Source organism: Archocentrus centrarchus, chromosome 15, assembly GCF_007364275.1.
Source record: "Archocentrus centrarchus isolate MPI-CPG fArcCen1 chromosome 15, fArcCen1, whole genome shotgun sequence".
In the NCBI taxonomy this organism is placed as follows: Eukaryota; Metazoa; Chordata; class Actinopteri; order Cichliformes; family Cichlidae; genus Archocentrus; species Archocentrus centrarchus.
The window spans coordinates 5469339-5492990 of NC_044360.1; the positions used below are offsets into that span (position 1 = coordinate 5469339).

Consider the following 23652-nt stretch of genomic DNA (forward strand, 5'->3'; position numbering starts at 1 on the left):
TTCATTCAGTGGACATTTTGCACTATTGACAATTAACCAATATACGTAAAAACAAAGGAAAATCAAAGTGTGCAACCAATCAGTGTTATTTATTTTCTTGTCTACAACATATCAGAAAAGAAAATGCTCCTCACTTTTCCCAAAGCTGAGGTCTTTAAATGCCTTTTGTCTTTGCAATTTGAAGCTTTAGATCAATTACAGCGATTTAATGAACATTAACTGTTTTATTTTTGTAATCATTCAAGTATTAATACAATCATTGACTCCACATTCCTTAATAAGGATACTACAGCTCTGGCATTGAGCTTACATTTGTTGAGAACAAAGCACCACTAAATGAATCAGGACTGAGTGAATGTGCTGGTCCCATGGAGCCCGGCTGGGATGTCATTTCACCGTACGCCCAAATTTTAATCCCCCGATTGTTGGTTTTAAATAGATCAGCTGTCAGACGTGTCGCATAAGATTAACATCCATGTTATTTCCCCCCTGAGAAAACCCCCCCCACCCCGCGGCACCCAAAAGAGTCTCATGGACAAAAATGAATCAGATTTTCTTTTTAATCATAAATCACTGCTTTGAAAAACTAACAATCATGTGACAATAATTAAGTTCACATTGTAACCCCGAACTGATAACATAAGTAAAAAGCAGCAGAAAACTCTGCAGATAACAGTTGACGTGTGTGTTCAGGGAGTGGGTGGATGGGCTATATTTGCGTTTGCTGTTTTTATCCTTGAACATGTCTCGAAACGCTGTCTGGTGGCAGAGCTGCTGTTGGGCGCTGCTGTAGTGTTGCAGTAAACCATCGGTGGCCTCAGTTGGTTTCTGTGTCATTTCCATGGCGACTCGCGTATGATTGTCATGTCTACTTTGTTTCAGAGCTCCTAGCGATCGTCCCCCGGTCTGCCTGTCCGTCCTTCCTTCACTGCGGCCGATCAGCATCTCTGCGGCCGATCAGCATCTCTGCGGCGGCCGCTGTTGTTCTGCTCTCTGTGGCTTTTCAGGTGTGCTTACGGCGGTGATTTGGTGTTCAGCACCTGAACTGTCTTGCGGCCGTAGTGCCAGTAGCTGTAACCTGATGCAGCTGTAGTCACCGCTGTAATATACCTGCAATATGATGAATGACATGAAGTATAATTCACACCGAACAATCCTTTTTTTTTTTTTTTAAATTGCTAAGTTAATGGAAGACAGTTTATATTAAATAGATTATATTAAATATACATTAATATAAAAGAATTAGTCAAATCTTTGATAGAGTATTTCTTATCTTATGGTGGTGAGGAATTATTAAATAACCTCCAGTTTATTATAAACTTTGAATGTGTTGAATTTGAAAATGTGACTATGCTGCCCCCAGTGGTCTTTATCAGGAAGGACACACTGGCTAAAGAACTATTAAAGACTTAACTTTAATTTAAAAGCTTTACTAAAAATGTACCTCATCCATTTTTTTATTGGTTTGTTCTTTAATTTAACACTAAATTTATTAATAACTGTATACTATATTTAGATATTTGATATAACCTGTTTAATCAACCGCAGAAAACAACTCTCACAAGAGCATGCAAGTTTGACTTATAACTATAAAATATAACCAAATATAAGTTTCATAGAAGTAATCCTAATTGTAAGGCCTAAAATTCAATTACAACACTCACCATTATCATTATCGGTTCAACAGTCTGCTGAAGTAGACTTGTAAAAATGTAGGTTACTGTGGCACAACATGTTTGTCATTGGTCTGATTTCTACTCGAGCTCACTCCGAGGTGCAGACTGAAATGAGTCAGTACACTTAACCTGAACAATCTGCTGCAACAAACAGCATTTATGTGCTTGACTGAGATGAGACCATTTGCACTCATTGTGCTTTTTTTTTTTTTTTGTTACCGCCACACTGAGAGGAAAAGGACATTTTGGGTATTAAAGCTATGTGGGTGAAACTGATTGTGTAAGCAATGTGGAGCATGTGGTTTACCATAAGCACTGCAGCAGGACACTGTCTGTATACTGGAAGACTGGAGCAGCCAGAGATGCTGCAACCAGACAGAGCTGAATGGCCGTGTTGATCTATCAAAAAAATGAACAAAAAACAATAAATAAAAGTTAGAAAACGAAGCTTAAAGCATAATGAAATTTTGAATTCACAAACATTTTAGCTGATACATTAACTTCTCTCACTAAATACAAATATCTAGACACTTAGATAAGGACTGTGCATAGGGAGAAAAAAAAACACTTAAATGGAAATTTTAAGAATAAATTCAGAAAAACTGAATATTTTGTAGCACATTTATGGTAGAGCTCATCTTTCCTGGCATTTTTGGGCTGTTTAAAGGGTGCAGCTAGTTGGAGCCTGCGACTAAAACAGAGCTAGATTTTATTTTGTAAGCACAAATGAGTAAAATAGCTTCATTCATATCCTGATCACATTGGATGTCAACCTCAAAAACATCCAATATTAACAGAATTTAATGGCATTTAATTAGATGCCAAGAAATTCATGCAAAGTGCGCCAGTGTTAAGAGCAAGAAGCAGAATAGGGTGTGTAACAGTGCCAACGAGCCATCTAAAAGCATTACCAAGTAACTATTTAGTAACCTTTTGCATATTACAGTCAACCATTCAGGAAACTCATTTTACTTCAATGCTGGTACTTTCTTTTAAAGTCATTCTAGCACCAACCATCTGCACACGTTTCAGCTGTCATGTTTTTACATGATTCTGTAGAGGTTGCCTGTGGAGGTAAAACTAAACACTACATGATGTAAGGCCTTCTAGTGGTGTTAAATGAGTGAAGTACAACATATTCAGCATTAGCTACTCTGCCAGAGTGTGTGGTTGTGTGTCTCTTACCTTGCTGAAGAGTGTGGGCTTGAGCTGGGCTGTGGTATAGCAGGGGTTAAAAAACTTAGTAAGGGTCACCTGCAGGAAAAAAAAAAAAAGGAAATTGTAAAATAGATGCTAAAATATTACAACGTACAGTAGCATGGTGATACAGAGAACACTGTTAAATAGATTCCCTGTTGGTCAGTTAAAGTCTGGCATGCATCCTTAAGGTTTAACAAACATGTAGTGTAGCTTCCTTGTGAATGCACATGAAACAGAGTGGGCCATCCACTCGCTACTAGAAGCAGTAGCCCAGTAACCTTTGATATTACTTTGTGCAGGGCTTGTATGTAATACCAAAGAGCTTGTAAAAACTCTTTAGACTTCTAGTTTTGAGGAGGCGCTTGCAAGACAGTCCAGAATCAACAGGGCTCCTGTGGAGCTGTAGTCCAAAAACCTAATTATGAGTTAACCTTGTTTTTGGCAGTTTTTAAGCCAAGAGAAGCTAGTTCATTTTTAGATTTATTTATTTTAAGAACCCTAACAGGTTTCAGTAGTGCATGCCTCTCTGTCAGCATGCGGGCTGCCCAAGCACGACGTCACTTTATGACATCTGGCATTTTCATTTCAGGCATGAAGCCAGCAGCAGCAGAGACGTCTGAGCTGCCGCACCCTCACACGCCGTCGCCTTCGACCACCAAAAGCACCTGCTTCTTATACACACGTGCAAGTTTCTGTTGTGGGTTAAACACACTTCTAATATCCAGTTAGCGTCTGGAAACAAGTGTGTCCCTGCTCCAAATCATTAACGGACCAATCAGCAGCTGTCAGCAGGATGCTAATTTTATAGGCAAAAATGGCTTCCCTGTAAGAACTAAAGATGAAAGTGCTTAAATTCAATGAAAACTCATTATCCAGTAACATAAGGACTAAAACAACTGTGGCATTTTTTTGTCAGGAGCAGGTGTCAACTCCTATTCAATGAGGATGATACTGCAGCACCCTCTGCTGCTCTTACAGCTGAACTGCAGCAATAATAGTTACATTTCAAGGTATTTTCCTATTGAGTGTTTAAATGGCATTTAAATACAAAAACCTCTGTTAGAGTGGAGATGTTTGGAACGATGTGGCTCACCGGTGGAGGTACAGTCTTGTATCTGACCCAGAAGACAGCAGCTATCAAGCCCAATGTCTCTGGAGATCACCAGAGCGGTCAGCGGAGCTGAAACAGAAGCCCAAGTTAAAAAATCTCACATCTCTTGGAACTGCGCTGAAATTAGAGCGTATGAATCAGGAAGCAACCAAACACACCTGGTATGAGTTCAGCATAGGTGAGACTGATGTATAAAATACTGATGAGAATCTTGTCAGCCAGTGGGTCGAGGGCACTGCCCAGTGCCTGACTTTGAGTGGGCCACGTTCTGGCAATGTAACCATCCAACTGAGTCAGAAAGACACAGAAACAAAGGAACACATGTTCATAAAGAAAAGCTGCAGTTTCACAAGGTTCAGGGCAGAGCAATGAATCCCATTTCAAAAGCAATGACTTTCTTTATTTGCACATCATGTAGATTTGGACTGAGAAACAACGAGCCGATATTACAGCCATCGACAGGTATTTAATATTAGTGCTCGCCATTGCCTTGTGTTAAATATCCAAACCTATTTGCAATCCTCAATAGTTAAAAATGATCTGAACTCACAACTGAGTGGTGTATCTGTGCCAAGGTGTGCAACTCCAGACTGGAACTACACACCTGTGCAGCAGGTGGTTTAGTGGAAGTGTCCGTTTCTGCACAGATTTACCAGGTCAGTAGCTCCGGCCAGCGTAAACAGAGCCAAACTGAGATGAAATTTCTGCTGATGATCAGATGACCCAGGAATGGAGCCAGCAAAATCCGGCACACACATAAGAGGTTGGGAATTGTCCACGGATTCTCATACTGAGGGAAAACAACATGTTACAACAGTGAGTTTACAAATCAGAGCCATAGAACGGCAGAACAGACCGCAGATCAGTAAATCTTTTCTAGCAGCGTTTCTCAGTAATGCGTGTCAGATACATCGATGTCGCACTGGCCTTGTTAGCGAATAAGATGACTCTCTCTACTTCCTCAAATCAGTGTTGTGCTAGCTAAATTTTTAGTTAAGTGCAATGATTGGCTTTAAAACCTATTTTTTAAAAGTGATGATTTATTTGTTTCCCTGGCACAAAAGGGAGGAGCAAAAAAATGAAAGAACCAACAACATACACGTTAGTACTCGCTATTGGCTGTTACTCAGTACAACAGCATAGCCAGAATTTCACAATCCGTTCATCCTTCAATGCATCGCTTTGAGGATTTAATTAAGCTAACAAGTCTCATAAATACATCAGGTGTTATCTTCAGCATCAGCTGCTGTTCTAGAAAGCAGGCTGAACTCTGAGTCTGACCGTAAACTCTAAGATGAGTGAAATGTTCAGTTCCAGAACAGCTGATGGAGTTGATTTAACGACACCTGAGTTAAGCCTGTCCCTTGGTAACAACAAGCCCTCATCAGAATTCAAAATGGTGATGGGTTAATAAAAATGAGAGTCCATCTTTTCCATCATTATCAGTGTCTGAGGGATATGAATGTGAGCCGTTATGGATGATGACATTTAATCTATTCCATCATTATCAGTGGTCTGAGGGATATGAATGTGAGCCGTTATGGATGATGACATTTATCTAAAACAGTGGGGGGGAAAACAGCTGCTGTTTGCACTGTTGCAGTAACGCAACTTGAAATTTTTCCTAGAAAAAGACAAAACTGGTGGCTGCACCAGTAATCGTGACTGGTCCACACACAGCTAAGGCAGAGTCTGATTACCCTGCTGTTAGTTTTCAGCAAGAAGGTCCTGGGTTTGAATCCTGTCTGCAGCCTCTGTGTACTCTGGCTTCCTCTCACAGGCATGCAAGAGGTTGTTAACTTTTTATAATTTACATCTATATTATATGTCACTGTACGTTTCTGTTAGTGTATTGGACTTTTTATATTTACTGCCAGTGTCCTTTTAACTCTTCTTTATACTAAGATGAGTGAGAAACAGTATTTTGATTCTCCTGTACAAACACCGAACTGACAAAATCTTTGAATCTCAAACGTTTGCGTTTTCACTCCAGCTTCTTTCGGGAACAGAGCCCAGTGCTCTATTTTCAGGGGGAAAAAAATTACACATATTGCAGTTTGGAAGCACCAATCTTTACATTGTTTCAAGTCCTATTTCAGCAACTAAGTCTTTGCGTTGCTTGTTTTTTGTAGATTGTTGCCTATAAAACTAAATCAATATTCTATTCAAGTACTGTACTCCTGAAGCTGGTCTAGTGTTTTGCTCCCTACACAGATTTATATTTATATGGCTTAGATCAATGATAAGTATAATTATTTTTAAACCTCGTAGTGTGCTTTATTGTTCTGGTTAATAATTCTACCACAGTTCCTTTCCTGCAGCTGTGTGTGTGGATCTCTGTGTAAAGCTGATGAACACACGCCAAAGAGTATAAAAGGTTTCTGTCTGTCCACAGCGCCGTGTGGCTCTACCTCCGGCTTTCTGTCAGCTCCAGACTCACCAGCTCCTTGAACTTGAACAGCCCATGTCCCGGCACGGAGCCGGATTCAGCACGCTCCTCTCTCGGAGAACCGTCGGGCGTCTCATCGGTCTTCCCGCTGCAAAGTCCTCTAGCTGTCGGGGTCAGCAAAGACCGGAAGCTGCCCGCGCACCGCTCGTGACCTCCGTGGTACAGGGGTACAGGTCCATGCACGTGTCGTGGAGTCTGTTTAACCTGCTGGAGGACCCCACTCCAGCACGCGACGCGACTATCCGTCCATTTGAGTCTTGTGAGCCACGAGCCGCTCACTTGAGGTCGTTTCAACCTGCCGAACTCGGTGACAGGTGTGTATCTGAGCCGCCATGACGCAGCCTCCGGCAGAAACACGTCCGCACTCCGCGCAGACACCACGCAGCGCACGTTTGCGGTGCTGCGGCACAGCGGCGCGGAAATCCTCCGCAAACACAGTGTCATCATCTTCACAAGCCCTACGTTACCGACCCGCTGGCCTCGTGCTGTCCGTCCGCGTGTTCATGGTGAAGGTAACGAGCCCGATGGTCAGAGCCGACAGGACCCCAACTCTAGCCAGCAGGATGCCATGTTGCCATAAATCGTTACGGCACATGGTGTCGTAAAAACGACTTTAATGCATGCTTTTATTTTGAAAATCGAATCACTTAAAGTTGCTTTGAATTACAAATTTAAAGCATTTTTACCACAAACCCTCTTTGCAAAAGTGAAAAAACAAACAAAACAGCAGTTATTTACAGGAAAATTTAAATATTTATTTAAAGTGCACACAAGAGAGACAAATAACATTACATTCTACAGCACGTGAAATATAAGACAAAAATGAGAAGCCAAAACTGCACACTTGCAAAGTTTTAGAGCCCAACCAACACACGTGAGCCCCATGCCGAGGCCGATCATTCAGAAAAATCAAAATTTTATAATATATTAGCAGCTCAACATGACACCAGAGCAGGATTTTGTTACTATTATGGCTGGGGAAGGTAATATTAGTGCCTTCTCAAAAGTTTAATCATAGGCAAGCTTACATAAACATACAAAACATAAAATATTTTGTACATTCCTCTTAAGTACTCATAAATGTATCTGTGGAAAATGGATAACAGTAAGATAATCACTTTTTAAATATTAAGTTTTTAAAGACAGCCATGTTGTGTAAGACAAGACTAAGCTCTGAACCTTGAAAGCAAAATTTGTCTGATTAAACAAAAGTTCTGTTACTTTCTGAAAAACTTTTTATTTGAATGATGAGTGAAATATTAAGCCACTAAATTATATTAGACCTAAGTCTTGCATTCCTCTGTTTAGTAGGAAGTTGCTGGAAGCTGTGGTAGCAGTAAAAACCAGCCAAAGCTTCATTAGTTGCACCACTGCCTCATTTGTGTTGGTTGTGGCTGTTACAGTCTCTTCAAAATGGTTTAAAGTGCAGTCTCCATGTTTTTTTAAATTAATACAGAGAGTTAACCTTGTAGAGGGTTAGGTCCACCAGCTGATCTTGTGGTAAAGTCTGCAGGTGTGAGTCTGTTGGAGCTGTCAGACTGTCTGCAGCTGGTACAGCTGGGGCCCTTTCTTCAGCAGAAAACCTTGTTCATTCAGGGAACTCAAAAGGCCTTCAAAATCTAACACCTGGAAGGAATTAATGATGGACTTAATATAATTTTAAGAGCACAAGTATGCATTTAATGGAATCTAGTTTTCATTCATGTTTAAGTATGAAATCACTGAGGTTTGTGGTGGGAAAAAACACGTACACAAAAATGCACAAAAGACAAAATGTAAGTTTGTGGAACATCTACTCTATAAAGCTACAATGCTTTGTGTAAACATTAAAAGTGCTGTAGACAATATCTGCCCCGCTGTTCTTGATGATTCATCTCAACTTGGAATAACAGAGACACAACCCTTGATGATGTGGTCTACGTGTTGGCCAAAGCAGTTTCTGTATGATCTCCCACATGTTTCTGTTCTTTACATTTTTAGATGTAAAGAACTTACAGTACACTTTTGACTGGTACTGTAAATAATTCAATATCTTTTTTAATTCCCTTTAAAATATTAGTATCATGAGCCCCCCCCCACAACCCTGAACAGGATAAGCTGAAGAGAATGGATGGAAGGATAACATTAATAAGCTCATAAGTATTTCTCACAAATGGTGAGCCAAACATTAGTGTTTATGCCTTTATGTATAGACTGCAAATAAGAAACAGTGTTAACTTGATTTTTGTTAAAAACTGCACGTATATTTCAGTGCTTTCACCTTGATGTTCACTCTGTTGGCCGTGGATCGAAGCGTCTGTACGTCAAACTGCTTCTGACCGGTCCTGTGAGCGTGCTGGTGCAGTGCGTTGACCAGCCGTTTGGCAGCACTGCGCTGACTCATACCAGACCCGAGCTGAGAGCGCTCAAAGTCTAGATTGCCGAGACCATCTGAATACGTGTTGGCCAGACTGCAAAAGAAAAACCACAAACCATATCATGATATCCCTGCTATAGCAACACCATGCCTACGGTCCCTAGTGAGACAAGCCCAGACATGTCTGAGAGTAAGAGCCATGTATTGGCTTCCTATAATAATTTAGTGCCTAATAAGGGAACTACTTCAACAACCTCCAATAGAGCACAGTGCTTCGCAAAATAAACAAGAAACCTGCTGAAGGTGAGACAACAAATGTGTTGCACCGTTTAAGGCAAAAAACGCAGAGCTGGTTAAAAAGTTTGATCCAAGATACAAAATCCCAGGCAGAAAATATTTTTCTGTTTTACTGTGTGACAATAAAACTGAAGAGTTACAAGGTTAAGTTTACTATATTTACTGTTCAACTAAAGTGTTAAGCAGTTATTTTATACTTTTACTTTAAACTTATAGGGAAAAAAACTACCCATGCTACCTTTGTGCTTAGCTGTATCATTAGATACTTTGCTGTGCCAACTGTGGCAGTGGATTTATACTTCAAATTAGGTAGTATGTCATCAGTGACGCCACAGAGGGACACACAAGCAAACAAACACACATTCAACAGACTTGAGCAAGATTATATATACAATTTTAACCAGTGAAAATCCAAGTCTCATCTCTTTTTGCTGTGCGAGAGACACAAACAGACGATGAATTGTGTAGCATTACCTGTGTTTCATGACCTCCACGACGTCCTCTGCATCACTCTTAGTGGCTGTTTCTCTCAGCTCCAACTTGGCTCTTGCCTACACAAAAACAGCCACCAGCATGACTAATGAGACACCGGCAGGAAACCGATCCCTTCTGTTCCCACGCACGGCACAAAAAAGTGAATTTTTAATATGTGTACTCATCTATCACATTTTGTCAGGTGTGCTGAGAGAATACACCAATATCCAAACCTACCTCAGTTAGTCTAATTAAAGACTCCAGCTGTCGTGTGGTGATTGGCGTGGCATCAGCAGGGTTTGCCTGAGCTCTCAGTGACAGGTAGAACTCCTGAAGGGTTTGTGCTGCTTCAGGAGAGAGTTTGGGATGGACATACTGACGAGCGTAGCTGATGTACTTCCTTAACAAGCATATTGGAATGTTGTCTATAGTTTCACCTGCAGGAACCTAGAAAAATATGAACTTAATGCATAAAAACAAATATTTTGCTGTAATACTGTGATCCGTGTGTACTGAGAGCAGGCAGCAGGTTTTTACCTGCAAACGTTCGGACAGCGGCATGTCAGAGTGTTCCAGTAGGATAGAGGTCTGTAATTGACTGTTATTTCTGGAAACTACGGCACTGCTGGTTCTGCCTCTTCCTGCCCTGTTTGCCATGACGTGCTCTGACAGCTGCCGGTCATGTGACTCATCTGGAATGTCCAAAAGCAGGAAGACGACATCAAAACGAGAGAGGAGAGCTGATCCCATTCTATACAGAAACAAGATTGCACAAATGTAAATACACGTCACAATACTCGCAAATACAAGCTGCAATACTTCCAGCTTTAACTTACTTCAGATTTTCAGAGACAGTCTTGCCTCTGTTGTAATGTCCTCCAACGGGGTTTGCAGCAGCCACAACTGAGGTTCTAGCAGGCAGAGAGGAAACTATACCGGCCTTAGCCAGGCTCACAGATTGCTGCTCCATTGCTTCCAGCAGAGCCTGCTGCTGGTTACCCAACTTGTCAAACTCATCAATGCAGCAAAGACCTAAAGAAACAAGTAAAAAAAAAAAAAAAAAAAAAAGATAAACAAGTGTGCGATATGTGAAACAAAAAGATTCTGCTGAAGGCTGAAAAGTTTGTCTGAGCCGGATGAACTGAGAGGAAGTGGTCAAAGGAGCGAAGCAGTGTTTTGTGGAAGAGGCTGTGAAGTTCAAAAATAATATTTCAATACTTTTATACATTTTTTTAAGGAATGTGGTGAGAAACCAAAGTGCCTTTACCACTGGTGCAGTTACTTCAAAGCACCTGGAATAAATCAATAGTGTTTAATGCACACAACAGATGAAAATATGCTTTAGAACAAATGTATTTATTCTATTTAATTTTCCTACCCTGGTCTGCCAAAACCAAAGCGCCAGCCTCCAGAGCATAATCCCCTGTTCCTGCGTCTCGAGATAAACTCACTGTGAGCCCTAAAGAATACAGAAACACTGTAAATATCACATTTATAGTCTGCTTATATCATAACCAAATAATTAACATAATTACCATTTCTATATAACAAGTCAGAATTTTCTACTTCAGCACAACGTACCTGTGGTGCTGGTACTGTTGCCACATACGTAGATGCCCCTTGGAGCCACATTACACACTGCCTACACAGATTCAAACACAGACACAGAGCACATTATTACTCAAAGGAGGACGTATCACAGTTTCAAAAAGTAAACCCCGCGGCAGTCCTCAGCTGATGAGTCACATTGTTGATATGACTGCTCTGCTCAAGGTGTCACTTGAGTCCTCCAAGTTACCTGTAACATCTGCCTCTTTCCCAGTCCGGGGTCTCCCACTATTAGGATGTGGGGGGTCTCCTCTCACTGGAACGCTATTCTTGCCCGTTTGTTTCTGTCTGCCTCCAAACAAACCAAAGCAAGGGCAGCTTTCACCAGCTGCAGATACACAAAGACACGAGAAGGATGTTACACTAAACCATAACATTACAAGTAACCTTAAGACCTCATTAGTAGCAGTGAAGATACACGGAGTAGAGGTAGTGAAGGTGGATGAGTGTACCAGGGGTCAGCAATCCACAGCAATGGACAGTGTGCAAGAGAGGTGAAGAAGAGAGTGCAGGCCGGGTGGAGTGGCTGGAAATGAGTGTCGGGTGATTTGTGACAGAAGGATGGCAGCAATGGTGAAAAAGAAGATTTAGAATATGGCAGTGAGACCTGCTACGATGTATGATTTGGAGATGGTGCCACTAACAAAAAAGACAAGAGGCAGAGTTAAAAATATTTGTTATGAGTGACAGGGATGGCCAGGATTATCAAAGAGACAGCTCAGGTCCAGATAAAGTTACAGAGGTATTGGTCGAGATGGTTTGGACATGTGCAGGGAAGAGACAGTGGACACATTGGACAAAGGATGCTGAATATGGTGCTGCCAGGCAGGAGGAAAAGAGGAAGGTCACAGAGAAGGTTCATAGATGCAGTGGAGGATACGCAGAAGGCCTGTGAGACAGAGGATGATACTACTGACAGGGTGAGATGGAGGCAGATGATTCGCTGTGGTGACCCCTAAACGGAGCAGCAGAAAGAAGAAGAAAAAGCAGCAATTTGTAATGAAAAGCTTGTTAGTGTTCTCAGTCTTGTTGAACTTACCAGATGGCCGTAGATAACAGGACACAAAGAGCTGAAAGAAGTGAGGAGAATGGACACAGTAAGTAATGTTGATGTGAACAAGCAGCATGCAATCATGCTCAAAAAGCACACTTTTTGGATAGGTGAACAAAATTTTAAATTTTTGAATTTTGACAAAAAAAAAAATTAATTGTGCTAACTTCACACTGGTTAAAACTGGCTGATAGCCATTCCATTCAAACACTGTTGTCTGGACAAACAGTGAATGCCTAACCCCTGTTTAAAAAGTGGAAACTTTTTAAACGATAACACATGAAATTAGGTAGTTGTACGTAATGCAGGTAGTAATTATCTTACTGCACTATAAGTCGCAGCAAGTCAGGCTGGGACTGGATCTCCTGAATAGCATACAGTTCCTTCAGACTGAACTCTTCCCCACCACAGCGATCTTCCAGTGTCCCACTTGAACCTTGACCTCCCGACTTGGACTGCTGGCCTAAATATTTAGGGAAAATACTAGTTCGTTAAACAGTTAGATTGAAGCCTATTAATATAAATTTGAATATCTCACAGAAGATACCTTTTGTATTGCTGACAGAAGTCGCCTCAATGTAGAGGAGGAACATACACTGATCCTTATTTCCTCTGGAATTGCCTGCACATAGAAGGATATAGTCAAACTATATGTTCAGAGTTGAAGTAGGAGGGCACTTCATTCAGCAAATTCCCAATTTAACATGCTTATAGTTTATAAATGCTTCATTTATCTGAGACATTTTTATATTTCACTACTTATTTGCAATTAGAGACTGCACCAATATTTGGTTTAACTTTTCACAAAGATCAGAATGTGTGTGTTTGTACCATCATTGCTGACTCTCACTATCCCTGTCACAGTGACAGTGTCTCCAGGCACACAGCTGTCACAGAGGTCGGAGGTCAGGTGACACTCCACTGTGCGTGGGATTCGTCCCGTCTCCCTCTGCTCTCCACTTATCAACTCCTGCACCCTGAAGTAGCACAAGAAAAAAATTCAAATTAAGTTTAGAAATAGATCAGAGATGCATGATTTTATATTCGGACAAGATGTGAGCTTTAAAGCCAATATTTCAAATCTGTGCCACTGATGATAAAGCATGATGTACAAATCACTGGTCAAATGTGTAAAGTAGCTGCAATCAAGGCAAGAGGCAGGGTACACCCTGTACAGGTCGCCAGCCTGTCGCAGGGCTAACACAGAGAGACAGGCAACCACTCACATTCACACCTGTGGGCAATTTAAAATCACCAAGTAACCTAACCCCACTAACTGCATGTCTTTGGACTGTGAGAGGAAACCGGAGAACCCGGAGAGAACCCACGCAAACACTGGGAGAACATGCAAACTCCACACAGAAAGGCCCGGATCCAGGTGGATTCAAACCCAGACCTTCTTGCAGTGAGGCAACAGTGCTAACCACCATGCTGCCCATACATAACATCCTTTCCAGCTCTCAAATAAAAATTGCAGCCACATCTTGCTGTAATTTTTCACTGCACAGGATATACTCACTTGATGATCTGCCAGTCTACAGTCTGCGTGAGAGGAGAACTGCGGATGGGGATAAATGAATGACTGCGACATTCTGGCTTCCCACACTAGGCGATAAAACACAAACAGGAGATGTGTGAATGCAGAAAGGAAAGTGTGTATATAATATAACTTACAGGAAAAATGTTGCAGAAAAAAGTTAGAGTGGAAGTGTGTGTGCATACTTTGGTAGGTGTAGCATATTTCCCATGCTGCAGAGCCAGAGACAGTGTGGTCGAGCAGGTCCGGCACCTGAAAGCCATCCTGGTGCACAGGGGTCTGATACTGCTCACTCTGACCACTGTTCCCTTCACACAAACCAGCCGGCCAAACACACTGGCACGTAACATCCGCAGCGGAGTCAGTGGCTCATAGTTATAGAGTCTGTGGGCGATTTACACAAATCCAGTCATCATCATTCATAGTTGGTATCAAGAAAACAACTCATTGTGCTTCACTGTATGAATTACCTCGCACTAATATGGGGAATATTGATGACTGGCGTAGCGACGGGAAACTCTTCCTCTTGCAGCTCAGCGGCTTGTTTCTCCAAATCTGCAGTCAGCACCTTCATGACAAACGGACAGTTTTCAGTCACTTTATGATTAAGATTTGTTTTGTTTTTTAGATTCACAGAGAGTTTCTAATAACTATAAGATTAAATATTTATTGAAAGACTTAAAGATCATTAAGGCATTAAAACATGACATCAAATGTGTGGTAGAGTCTTTTGTTTGTGTACCTGGTGAATAGCCAATCCTAAACAGTTGAGCATCACCTCTGGTTGTTCTTTCAGTTGTGCGACTATGTCAGGAAGTGCACGACGCACAGTCCTGTCTGAAGTCAAGTCAGCGTAATCAACCAGGACACTGCCCTGACGCTCAATTTCATCCTGTATAGAAAACAAACAACAACAACAAAATGCAGGATTGTTCATGTTAAGTGTCACAGAAATAGAAAAAGAAGTTAGTACAGATGGGTGACAAATTAAAGGAAAAACTGACAAAGCCTCTTAGCAGGCTGTTTAGCCACCAAGTCGCACCAGTGCTGTGACAAATGAAACCAGATCATACCAGCATAATAGACCCTTCTGAGCTCCTCACTGTTGGGTCAAGAATTTTATGTTTTTCCTTTAATTTGTCACCCATCTATAAAGAGCCATACTACCTTGAGAGATGATAACTCAAACAGCCAATGTATTACACAGGGAGGCAGACATGACTAACCTTATCAAACAGGTGAATCCTGGCAGTGAAATATTTCTCAAACACTTTGATTTTCTCCACACTGGGTGCACTCTCTATGAAGCCTGTATATAAAAAGACATGACAGAAAAAGACACATTCTCCTGACTATTAATTTGACCTCTTTCTACAGTTTCCATTATAACAGTGCAAAAGAGATCTGTTAGTGTACACACATACCATCTGTGAAGTAGAGTGTCCATCCTTTGTATGGACATAATACATCAAGAGTAGCCTGACAAAGGACTAAAGAGACAATCGGACAGACAGTCATTTTGTGGCAGCTGTGGAACACAATGAATGTTTTTTTTTTTGTACTAATATGTATTCACTTTTTTCAGCAAAAAAGCAAAACGTAGATCTACTAATGGTTTCTTACAAAAGACTAGTTTGTGTGAAACTCACCTCTCTGTCTGCTGTTGGTATGGTTCCCTGATCCACTGCTGCCTCTCCATCCTCCTCCTGATCCTCCTCTCCATGGTCTACTTCTCCATCCACCACCACCACCACCACCACCTCCTCCTCCTCCCCTCCATCAACCACCACCACCTCCTCCCTCCTCCTCCCCCTCCATCCACCCACCTCTTCCTCCCCTCCATCCACCACCACCTCCTCCTCCTCCCCTCCATCCACCTCCTCGTCCTCCTCCTCCCCTCCATCCACCACCACCACCACCCTCTTCCTCCCCTCCATCCACCACCACCTCCTCCTCCTCCTCCCCTCCATCCACCACCACTTCCTCCTCCCCTGCCTCCTCCCCTGGAATCCTGTCCACTCATTACTTTCCTAAGACAAAAAAAAAAAAAAATGCAGGTTAACATGTCACTGTCTTTTTCTGCCCACACTATGATCAACAGGGAAAACTGCGAGTCACAACCCAGTCAGAGGCTTTGCAGATTTCTGCAGAACATAATGGAAACTAGGTTTTATTGCATGTTTATGCTAGTTTCAAACTAGCATAAACATGCAATAAAATGACTTAAAACAGTGAAAGGCATAGAAGTCAAAATAAGATCTACTATCGATGCAACCCAAAAATGATTACAATACAGAACTATATCTGGAATAACTGTGAAAGTTTAAACGGTGGATAGAAATTGCGTATTAACGCTTCATCTATCTATCTATTTATGTATGTATGTAAATTAGCAGCACGCATACCTTCCGCCTTTTCTTTAATACAATTAGTAAAATAATCGCATAGTTTACGAAACTCCGGAATATATTAGTGCATTAACCAGAACAATATCAATATCACAAAACTATTGAAACTAACGTTAACAAACAAAACTCCCTCCACCGGCAGAAGCTTCTTCTTCTACTTCTATTTTGGCAGCTCTGCCTTTTAAGGCGCTTTACTGCCCCCAAGAGGATAACAAAAGTACTACAGAAAAATGTAATAATAATAATAATAATAATAATAATAATAATAATAATAATAATAATAATAATAATAATAATATCAGGTCAGTCTACAGCATTTTCAAAACGCAATAACTGTACCATCAATATTGCAGCTACTTTAGGCTCCACCTGCTCCCTGTGTGTCTGTCGCTCCTGTTCTGGGGTAGCTTTGGGAGTCTAGACTGTGGATCGTCATCAGATTCCTGCCCTGACTGGGATTTCAAGCCCTGTTCAAAAGATGGTAATGTTGCCACTACACTATCCAGCTGCTATAACTGGAGCAGATGTGGAAGGTAAAGTCCAAACAGGTTCCAGGATTAACAGACGCACTATGAGCTTGGAAATCGGAGATTCTTAATCTCAACCGTTTCACTTCCCAGTGAAGATTTAAAAATCAAACAAATTCTGTGCTATAACCATAAATTGATTAGATGTAATCCGACAAGAGGACACCCCCTGTCCCATCAGCCGTGGTCTGTGGCCTTCCTCTTTTCTTCCTACCTGGCACATCCATCTTTAACATCCTTTGTCCAGTATAGCCACTATCCTGACTGCACATATCCACCATCCCAGCCTTGCCTCTCCAACCTTGTATCCAAACTGCTCAGCCTGAGCTGCCCCTCTGATGTACTCATTTTTAATCTTGTCCATCCTGGTCCCTGTCACTGAAAACCTTAACATCTTCAACTTTGCCACCTCCAGCCTGGCCTCCTATCTTTTTTTTGTCAGTGCCGCAGTCTCCAAACCATACATCACAGCAGGTCTCACTACCATCTTGTAAACCTTTCCTTTCACTCTTGCTGCTATGCTTCTGTCACAAATCACCCCTGACACTCCACCCACCCCACTCCTGACTTCCTCAAACCCTACCAGTTCATCTCTTGTCACCCAATTATATCCTGCTGCTCACAGTGCAGCTCCTTCTGACCTTCTCTGTACTTCTCCATAAACGCTCTCCAAGCAAACATCACATCTGCAGCCATACTGCTGCTCACTGATTGTCTGATAAAACCACTACATGATATATAATAGATATTTTAAATACAATATATATAACAAAATATTATCGCTGACGGACATATTTACACAGTCCTCTGCCGCCATCTTCTGGACATTTTATGCCACTACATGAAATTCCAACACATTTCGGTGCAAGTTAAATTCAGCATTATCATAAATAAAAACCACATGCACACATTTTAGGGAGTGATTATAACATTAGCAAACTATGAAATATACACTTACAGATCTGTGCAAAAGCCAGACTTTCTTGTATTTGTTAAAGTAGTAGGAACAGTTCTCCAGACTTTCTGACAGACACTTGCTGCTTTTCACTCTTTTTCCATCTAGTCCTTAACCCGACCATTTTCAGGGGAAATGTTCTTTTTTCATTTTTGTTTCTCTTTTGTTGAACCACTTAACAATAACCTGTGGCTAATTCAAGTATTAAATAGCAAGGGATGAACAAGTGCACTTAACAGACAAATTATCAAAAAAAAAAAAAAAAAAATTGAAATGATATTTTTTGGCACTTTGTTATAAGAATGAAAACTTTGCACCAACAAGGTGAATCCCAGAATCTATTAATGAAATCTTTGACATATCTTGTCATGGTGTGCAGCGTGTCCTTAAATAAAAGCAAATTAACAAGTGGAGGATAAAAGAAGAAGTGGCAAAAACTATCCACAACAGATCAACAGTATCTGAAAACCATGTCCTTAAGAAAGAGAGTAAAATCTAGCAGAGGCCTGAAATGGGACCTGAGAGCTGCATTTTGCCCTTCAGCTGATCCATCTGCTGTTCACTGAAGCCTCACCAGAAATGGTCTCAGTTAAAGGGTGGCTGTCAAGAAGCCATTCTTAAGGAACGGAAACAGGGACAAAAGGCTGAGGTGTGTCACATTACACAAGAACTGGACTAAAAGTCAGATCAGTGACAACAGATCTTTATGGAGTGATGAATCGGAATTTTATAGTTTTGGTTCAAATGGTTCTCAACATGCCTGGAGGAGGTGAGAAAAGAGATACAACAGTGAGTGTCTTACAGCCATCTGTAAAACACAGCGGAGGCTCGCTGTGGTGGGCGGTGGTCTGTGGATTGCAGCCGCGAACAATGACAGAGAAAAGTACCATCAGATTTTGAGCCACCGTGCAATATCATCTAGAAAGTGTCTGGTTAGCAGGAGCTTCATTTTTTCAGTATGACAATGATCCCAGGCACTCTGCCAGTGCAGTAAAAGCATACCTGCATACAAAGACACACAACAGAACACTATCAGTCAGGGTCTGCTGTCCGCAGAGCCCGGACCCTGATATTATTGAAGCAATGTGGGATCATTATGACAGAGAACGGTATAAAAGGAACGCCCTTCAAGAACTATTCCTGAAGACTACTTAAAGAAATTTTTAAAAAGCTGCCTAATAAGAGTTCAAGCTGTGTTGCAGAATCAAGGTGGTCAGACTTTCAAGCTTGTTAGAATTGTACTGTAGAATTGCCTTACATACTCCATTTCCATGTATGTTTGCAGGTGTTTCAGTAAATCCCTGCACCTGTTTCCCATTTCCTCAGCAAAATATAAAGGAAGGCCCAAGACTTTTGCACAGCACTGTACCAACAGTAAAATTAAAATGAGTGACATCAAGTGTGCGTTCGCACAAGCAAAGTAAACTCCGACTCAAATGCGTAGAATAATTGCACCATTTAACCCAAACAGAGATGTTTTTATGTATGCGAGTTTTTCCCCCTTACTCTCATAAAAACACACATTTGCACTTCAAACAGGACCTCTATGCATGGAAATTTATTCAAGATTAGTAAAATTTCACAGCTGAAAGTAGGTAAACAAACTAGAAAAATTCAGCAGCCAAACATTCGTGTCAAAAAAAGGAGCAGACGCCTGTTCGAACCCAAGAAACAAAATGTAGTTAATGTAGAAACTGACCGGAAAGTGCATCCTTAAACTAAAAGTGGTGCACGTGACGAACATTTTGAAAGCGCACGCGCGCGCGCACACACACACATGCGCGCACGCACACACAATCTCAAGGGAGTGGTTTTCAGGGGATAGAAAGACAGAATGAACAAGGAGAAAAATCAATACCTGAAGTACTGTGGCCTGGAGTAGTTAGCGGTAATAGCACAGGGCTGAGAGGGTTGGACACACACACACACACACACACACACACACACACACACACACACACACACACACACACACACACACACACACACACACACACACACACACACACACACACACACACACACACAGACAGAGTAAAGGGAGATAGATTGTGAAACAGGGTGCTGCAGGTTGTCGCTAAGGTCAAAAACAACTCTTGTCAGGGAAGCAGACAAAGAAATAAAGACAGAGGGGGAGATATGTCCTCTAATTCTCTCCTATCATTATCCTCATGGCACTGATAAATGAAATAAGCCCCTTTCCTCCGTGTGTGTGCCTTTGTGATGATAACGGGTCTTTTGTGGAGAGAGATGTAGAAGCTGAAGTGCCAGGAGAGAGCTGAAGGACCAACAGTCGCCGCAGAGAGATGAATGTGCAGACTGCGCCTCTCAGCAAGGTATTTAATCTCTACTTGATCAATCAACAGCAAATCAATATGAATTCACAGCTATTTGGCAAACAGGGCGAAAACATTTTTCACCAAAGTTTGTTTTTCAGCCACACTCCAAAGTTAAGTAAGTGATGAGTCACCGCTGATGGGTTGTGACATGACAACAATATCTACAGCCTGTGCTTAAAATGAGTTTGGGTGTCAGGGGAGAAAGATTTCATTACTTATGGATGCGTTTGGGAGGGGACAAGATGACATAGAGTCAAACTGAGTTATTTTCACAGCAGCGATTCCCTATTTTGGATGCTCCGCTTCTACGCTCAGCCATTTGCAGACACTTCCTCTCGATGATTCAATCAGTTTCTCACCTGGAGTTTGGGTTTGGCACAGTGCTAACCCACAGAGTAACCATAATTTACTTTTTCCCCCAATACAATACCCCCACTGACATATAGGGTGATGATTTATACCAAAATGTACAATTTTGTTACGTTACAAATGTCTTGTTTGCTGCAGCTGTCAGATCAGCAATAGATCAGTGCTGAAGTGTTCAGCTTTACAAGTACCGTTATCTCCAGTGGCCACACGCTAGCACAGAAAAACAAATAAAAAGGTGCAAAGATCAAAATAGACATTAAATGCATTCTTTGTCCTTTTGGATGCATTTTCCTCTGGTTTCTTTACAACATACTGTAGGTATGAGCTGCTTATGAACATGCCTTTAGATGAAAATTCTTTTTTATTTATAGTAAAAAGGCTTTCTCTTGTTTGTTGTTTGGTGTTAATTCATACTGTATAGTGAGAAAAATCTCCTGAGTATAATATCCCAGCTTCAGAGGGTGCAATACAGCTCCCCACAACGACTGTATTACACATTGATCAATTGTGGCTCCAGGAGACCAGCATGACTTGATGGGTACAGGCAGGTGGCCATCACCTTGTTGCTGCAAAGAAAAATTGAGCTGTCAAACCATCATGGTTCCTATTTTGCAGAAAGTAATGGGTGTGGAAGCTTACTGGGAGAAATGGTTGGAGGTTGCATACACACACCAAAAACACCCCACAGTTTGCACATGGTTTAACACTGAGAACAAAAAGTAAATGTTTTGATGAGACAAGAGCAGTGATGTTGACATGGTCAAAGCCTGAAAAGTTTATTCCTGAACTTTTAGATCTGAAATGATGATGTGATGTCTGCAGTGAAAAACAGTCGGTTACTTTCTGTGAACTGTTCCTCAGTATTTGCATCTAGCTTAGCTGCAGTGATAGAAAACCCGCCTGCAAACTCTGGCATCTAAGATACTGATGTTTCATTAAAGCTGAAAGGAGCAATTTTATGTTAAAATGATTTAATAACAGCGGACTTATTTCCAGCTTTATGTTTTCAATTTAGATGTGAAGGAAAAAACAAAACAAACAAACATCTTTATACATGTTTTAGCACCTGCTCAGCAACCATGAGGGAGAGCAGTACATGCACGTTAACAGGGACGTGTTGTGCCTCTCATAAACAAAAGGTTTGAACTGCAGTTTGCTGGGGCTTCTGCGCCCACACCCAGAGCTGTGCGCCTGAGATGACCTTATTAAGCATATCTACTCTTATTGATTTAATGAGTAGCCAAGAGCAGAAAACACTGTCTGAAACTGTCTGAAGTCTGAGCCTATGACTCACAGGAATTGCTTGCACATGCGGTGACCTTCATTTTTTAATTTCGTGCAGTTCTGTGCGAAACTAAGTGAACCCTTGCTGTTTCCATAGGAATTAAATGGGAAAGTAGCTGCCAGGTGCTGCTGATCAAATGCACATGATTAACTATTCATCAGCAAATGTGACAACGTCAATAAATGCAGATGTTTCGACACTTTGCTGATCTGGAGCATTCAGGTGTGTGTTAACACAATGCCACCATCCTCCCAGCGGTGGATGCCCCAGCAATTTCACCCCAAGGTCAGACCATGCAATGCTGTACGAAATTGCAAAATACCCAAGAGCTACATCTCAGAGTTTACAGGCCTTGGTTAGAATGATAAAGGTTAAAGTTCATAACAGTACAGCTAGAAAAAGATTGAACAAGTATGACTTGTTTGAAAGGGTGTCTGTCCAGGAACAAGCCTCTTCTTTCTGAGAAGAACACGGCAGCATAGCTTTGGTTCACAAAGCCCTTTGGACAGACAAAACTAAGGTGGAGATGTTTGTCCATAATTTACAGCATATCAGCACAAACACTTCATACCAGCTATCAAACACTGTCAGGGACCTGCAGCCATGGGACCTGAGCACCTTGCACTCCTCTGTGTACCAAAGTATTCTAGAGTCAAATGTGAGGCCATCTGTCTGAGAGCTAAAACTGAATCACACAACAGGACAATGATCCCAAGTACAACAAAACATCTTTAACAGAATGACTGAAAAAACAAAACAAACAAAAAACAAATGAAGGCGCTGCTGTGGCCCAGTCACAGTTCAGACCTCAACCTGATTGAAATGCTGTGGTGGGAGAGAGCTGTGCCCAAATGAATGCGCACAAACATGAAGCAATGTTGTAAAGTGGGCCAAAATTCCAAAAACAGTGACTTCTACAAGCTATAGAATCATGGAGTGTACTTATTTTTTCAAGGGACTGTATATCCACACCAATCAAAAGCCTATAATACAGCATATAATCACAGGGCTTCTAAATTAAAATCATTTTTCCCCTTTTTGACTGTGTGCTGCATGAGGTAGCAAAACATTACACAATGTGTTTTTGGGCAGACAGTCTTAGCTGACTTAACTGAAAAAAAGCAGAGAATTATAGCTTAAATAGTGGTTTGCTCTGCTAAACTGTACTCACAAAGCGGAGTATGCTACTTTAGAAACTTTTCCTGCACCCTGCACCATCTGTTCTTTCTTTGCTGGAGTTCATTACATGCAGATAATAGTACTCAAAAAGACTGTTTTGTATTAGTGTGTGCATTATGACTGCAGCTTGATTTTGTGGGCGTGCTGTGGGTAAAACCAGCTGACAAGGTATCATCATCTCAGAGCAAAATTCAGAGCAGTCTGAAGACATATACATGAGATTTTAATGACTGCATTTACTGGGCTTCCTCACAGTGATAAACCAACAGCGAATCGTCACTTATCTCTGCAATTTCCTTCAGCCTCCAAGTATGCTGCATAGCATCTTTGTTCAGTGGTTTTGGTTTTTACAGCCCACATTTTTGCTCAGTTATTTAAAAAACAAACAAAAAAAAATGTAAATCGTGTCTATACCAGCACAAATGGCATGTACACATGTTTATAAAGTGATAATGTGGTCATTAAAGCATGCTGGACTGCAGAAAACTGCAAAAGCATGTTTAAGCTGTTGGATATGCATTTTGATTTGACTATGTTTTGCATTTCAGGGTGTCAAAGTCATACATTTTCAATTACCTATCAGATGTAGATGTACAGCTGGGAGTAGAGCGTTTGAGGTGCAATCCCACTCCTGAAATTCAGATAAATTATAACAATAAATGTTTCACAGCTCCACAAGTTATAAGTAATAAAACACATTTGAGTTGTTGGTGGGTCTTTTCATACTTTTACAAAACTAAGCCAGTTTCCTCTTTCCTGCGCTACGTGCTCAGCTCTAGTTATAAGCTGAATACTAATTTTCTGAACTCTTACTTGGCTGATGAGTAATCA

General features: G+C 41.3%; 2 protein-coding genes across 2 annotated transcripts; both read right to left on the bottom strand.

Annotated features, from left to right (window-relative positions):
- Positions 1–506: 506 nt before the first annotated feature.
- On the bottom strand, positions 507–7005 carry crls1 (cardiolipin synthase 1). Its single transcript, XM_030748186.1, is given in 9 exon segments — positions 507–1110; positions 1984–2075; positions 2862–2930; positions 3970–4020; positions 4022–4056; positions 4146–4275; positions 4641–4696; positions 4699–4777; positions 6428–7005. Coding segments are annotated over 9 exon segments (1065 nt in total). The 5' UTR covers positions 6884–7005; the 3' UTR covers positions 507–1013.
- Positions 7006–7181: 176 nt separating this feature from the next.
- mcm8 (minichromosome maintenance 8 homologous recombination repair factor) lies at positions 7182–16308 on the bottom strand. Its single transcript, XM_030748327.1, is given in 24 exon segments — positions 7182–8062; positions 8697–8886; positions 9564–9640; positions 9801–10010; positions 10101–10314; positions 10400–10595; positions 10942–11022; positions 11145–11205; positions 11362–11415; positions 11417–11475; positions 11478–11499; positions 12211–12241; positions 12547–12685; positions 12770–12844; positions 13054–13199; positions 13742–13827; positions 13945–14143; positions 14230–14327; positions 14502–14651; positions 14986–15068; positions 15184–15249; positions 15409–15626; positions 15679–15789; positions 16165–16308. Coding segments are annotated over 23 exon segments (2652 nt in total). The 5' UTR covers positions 15783–15789; positions 16165–16308; the 3' UTR covers positions 7182–7969.
- Positions 16309–23652: the final 7344 nt, after the last annotated feature.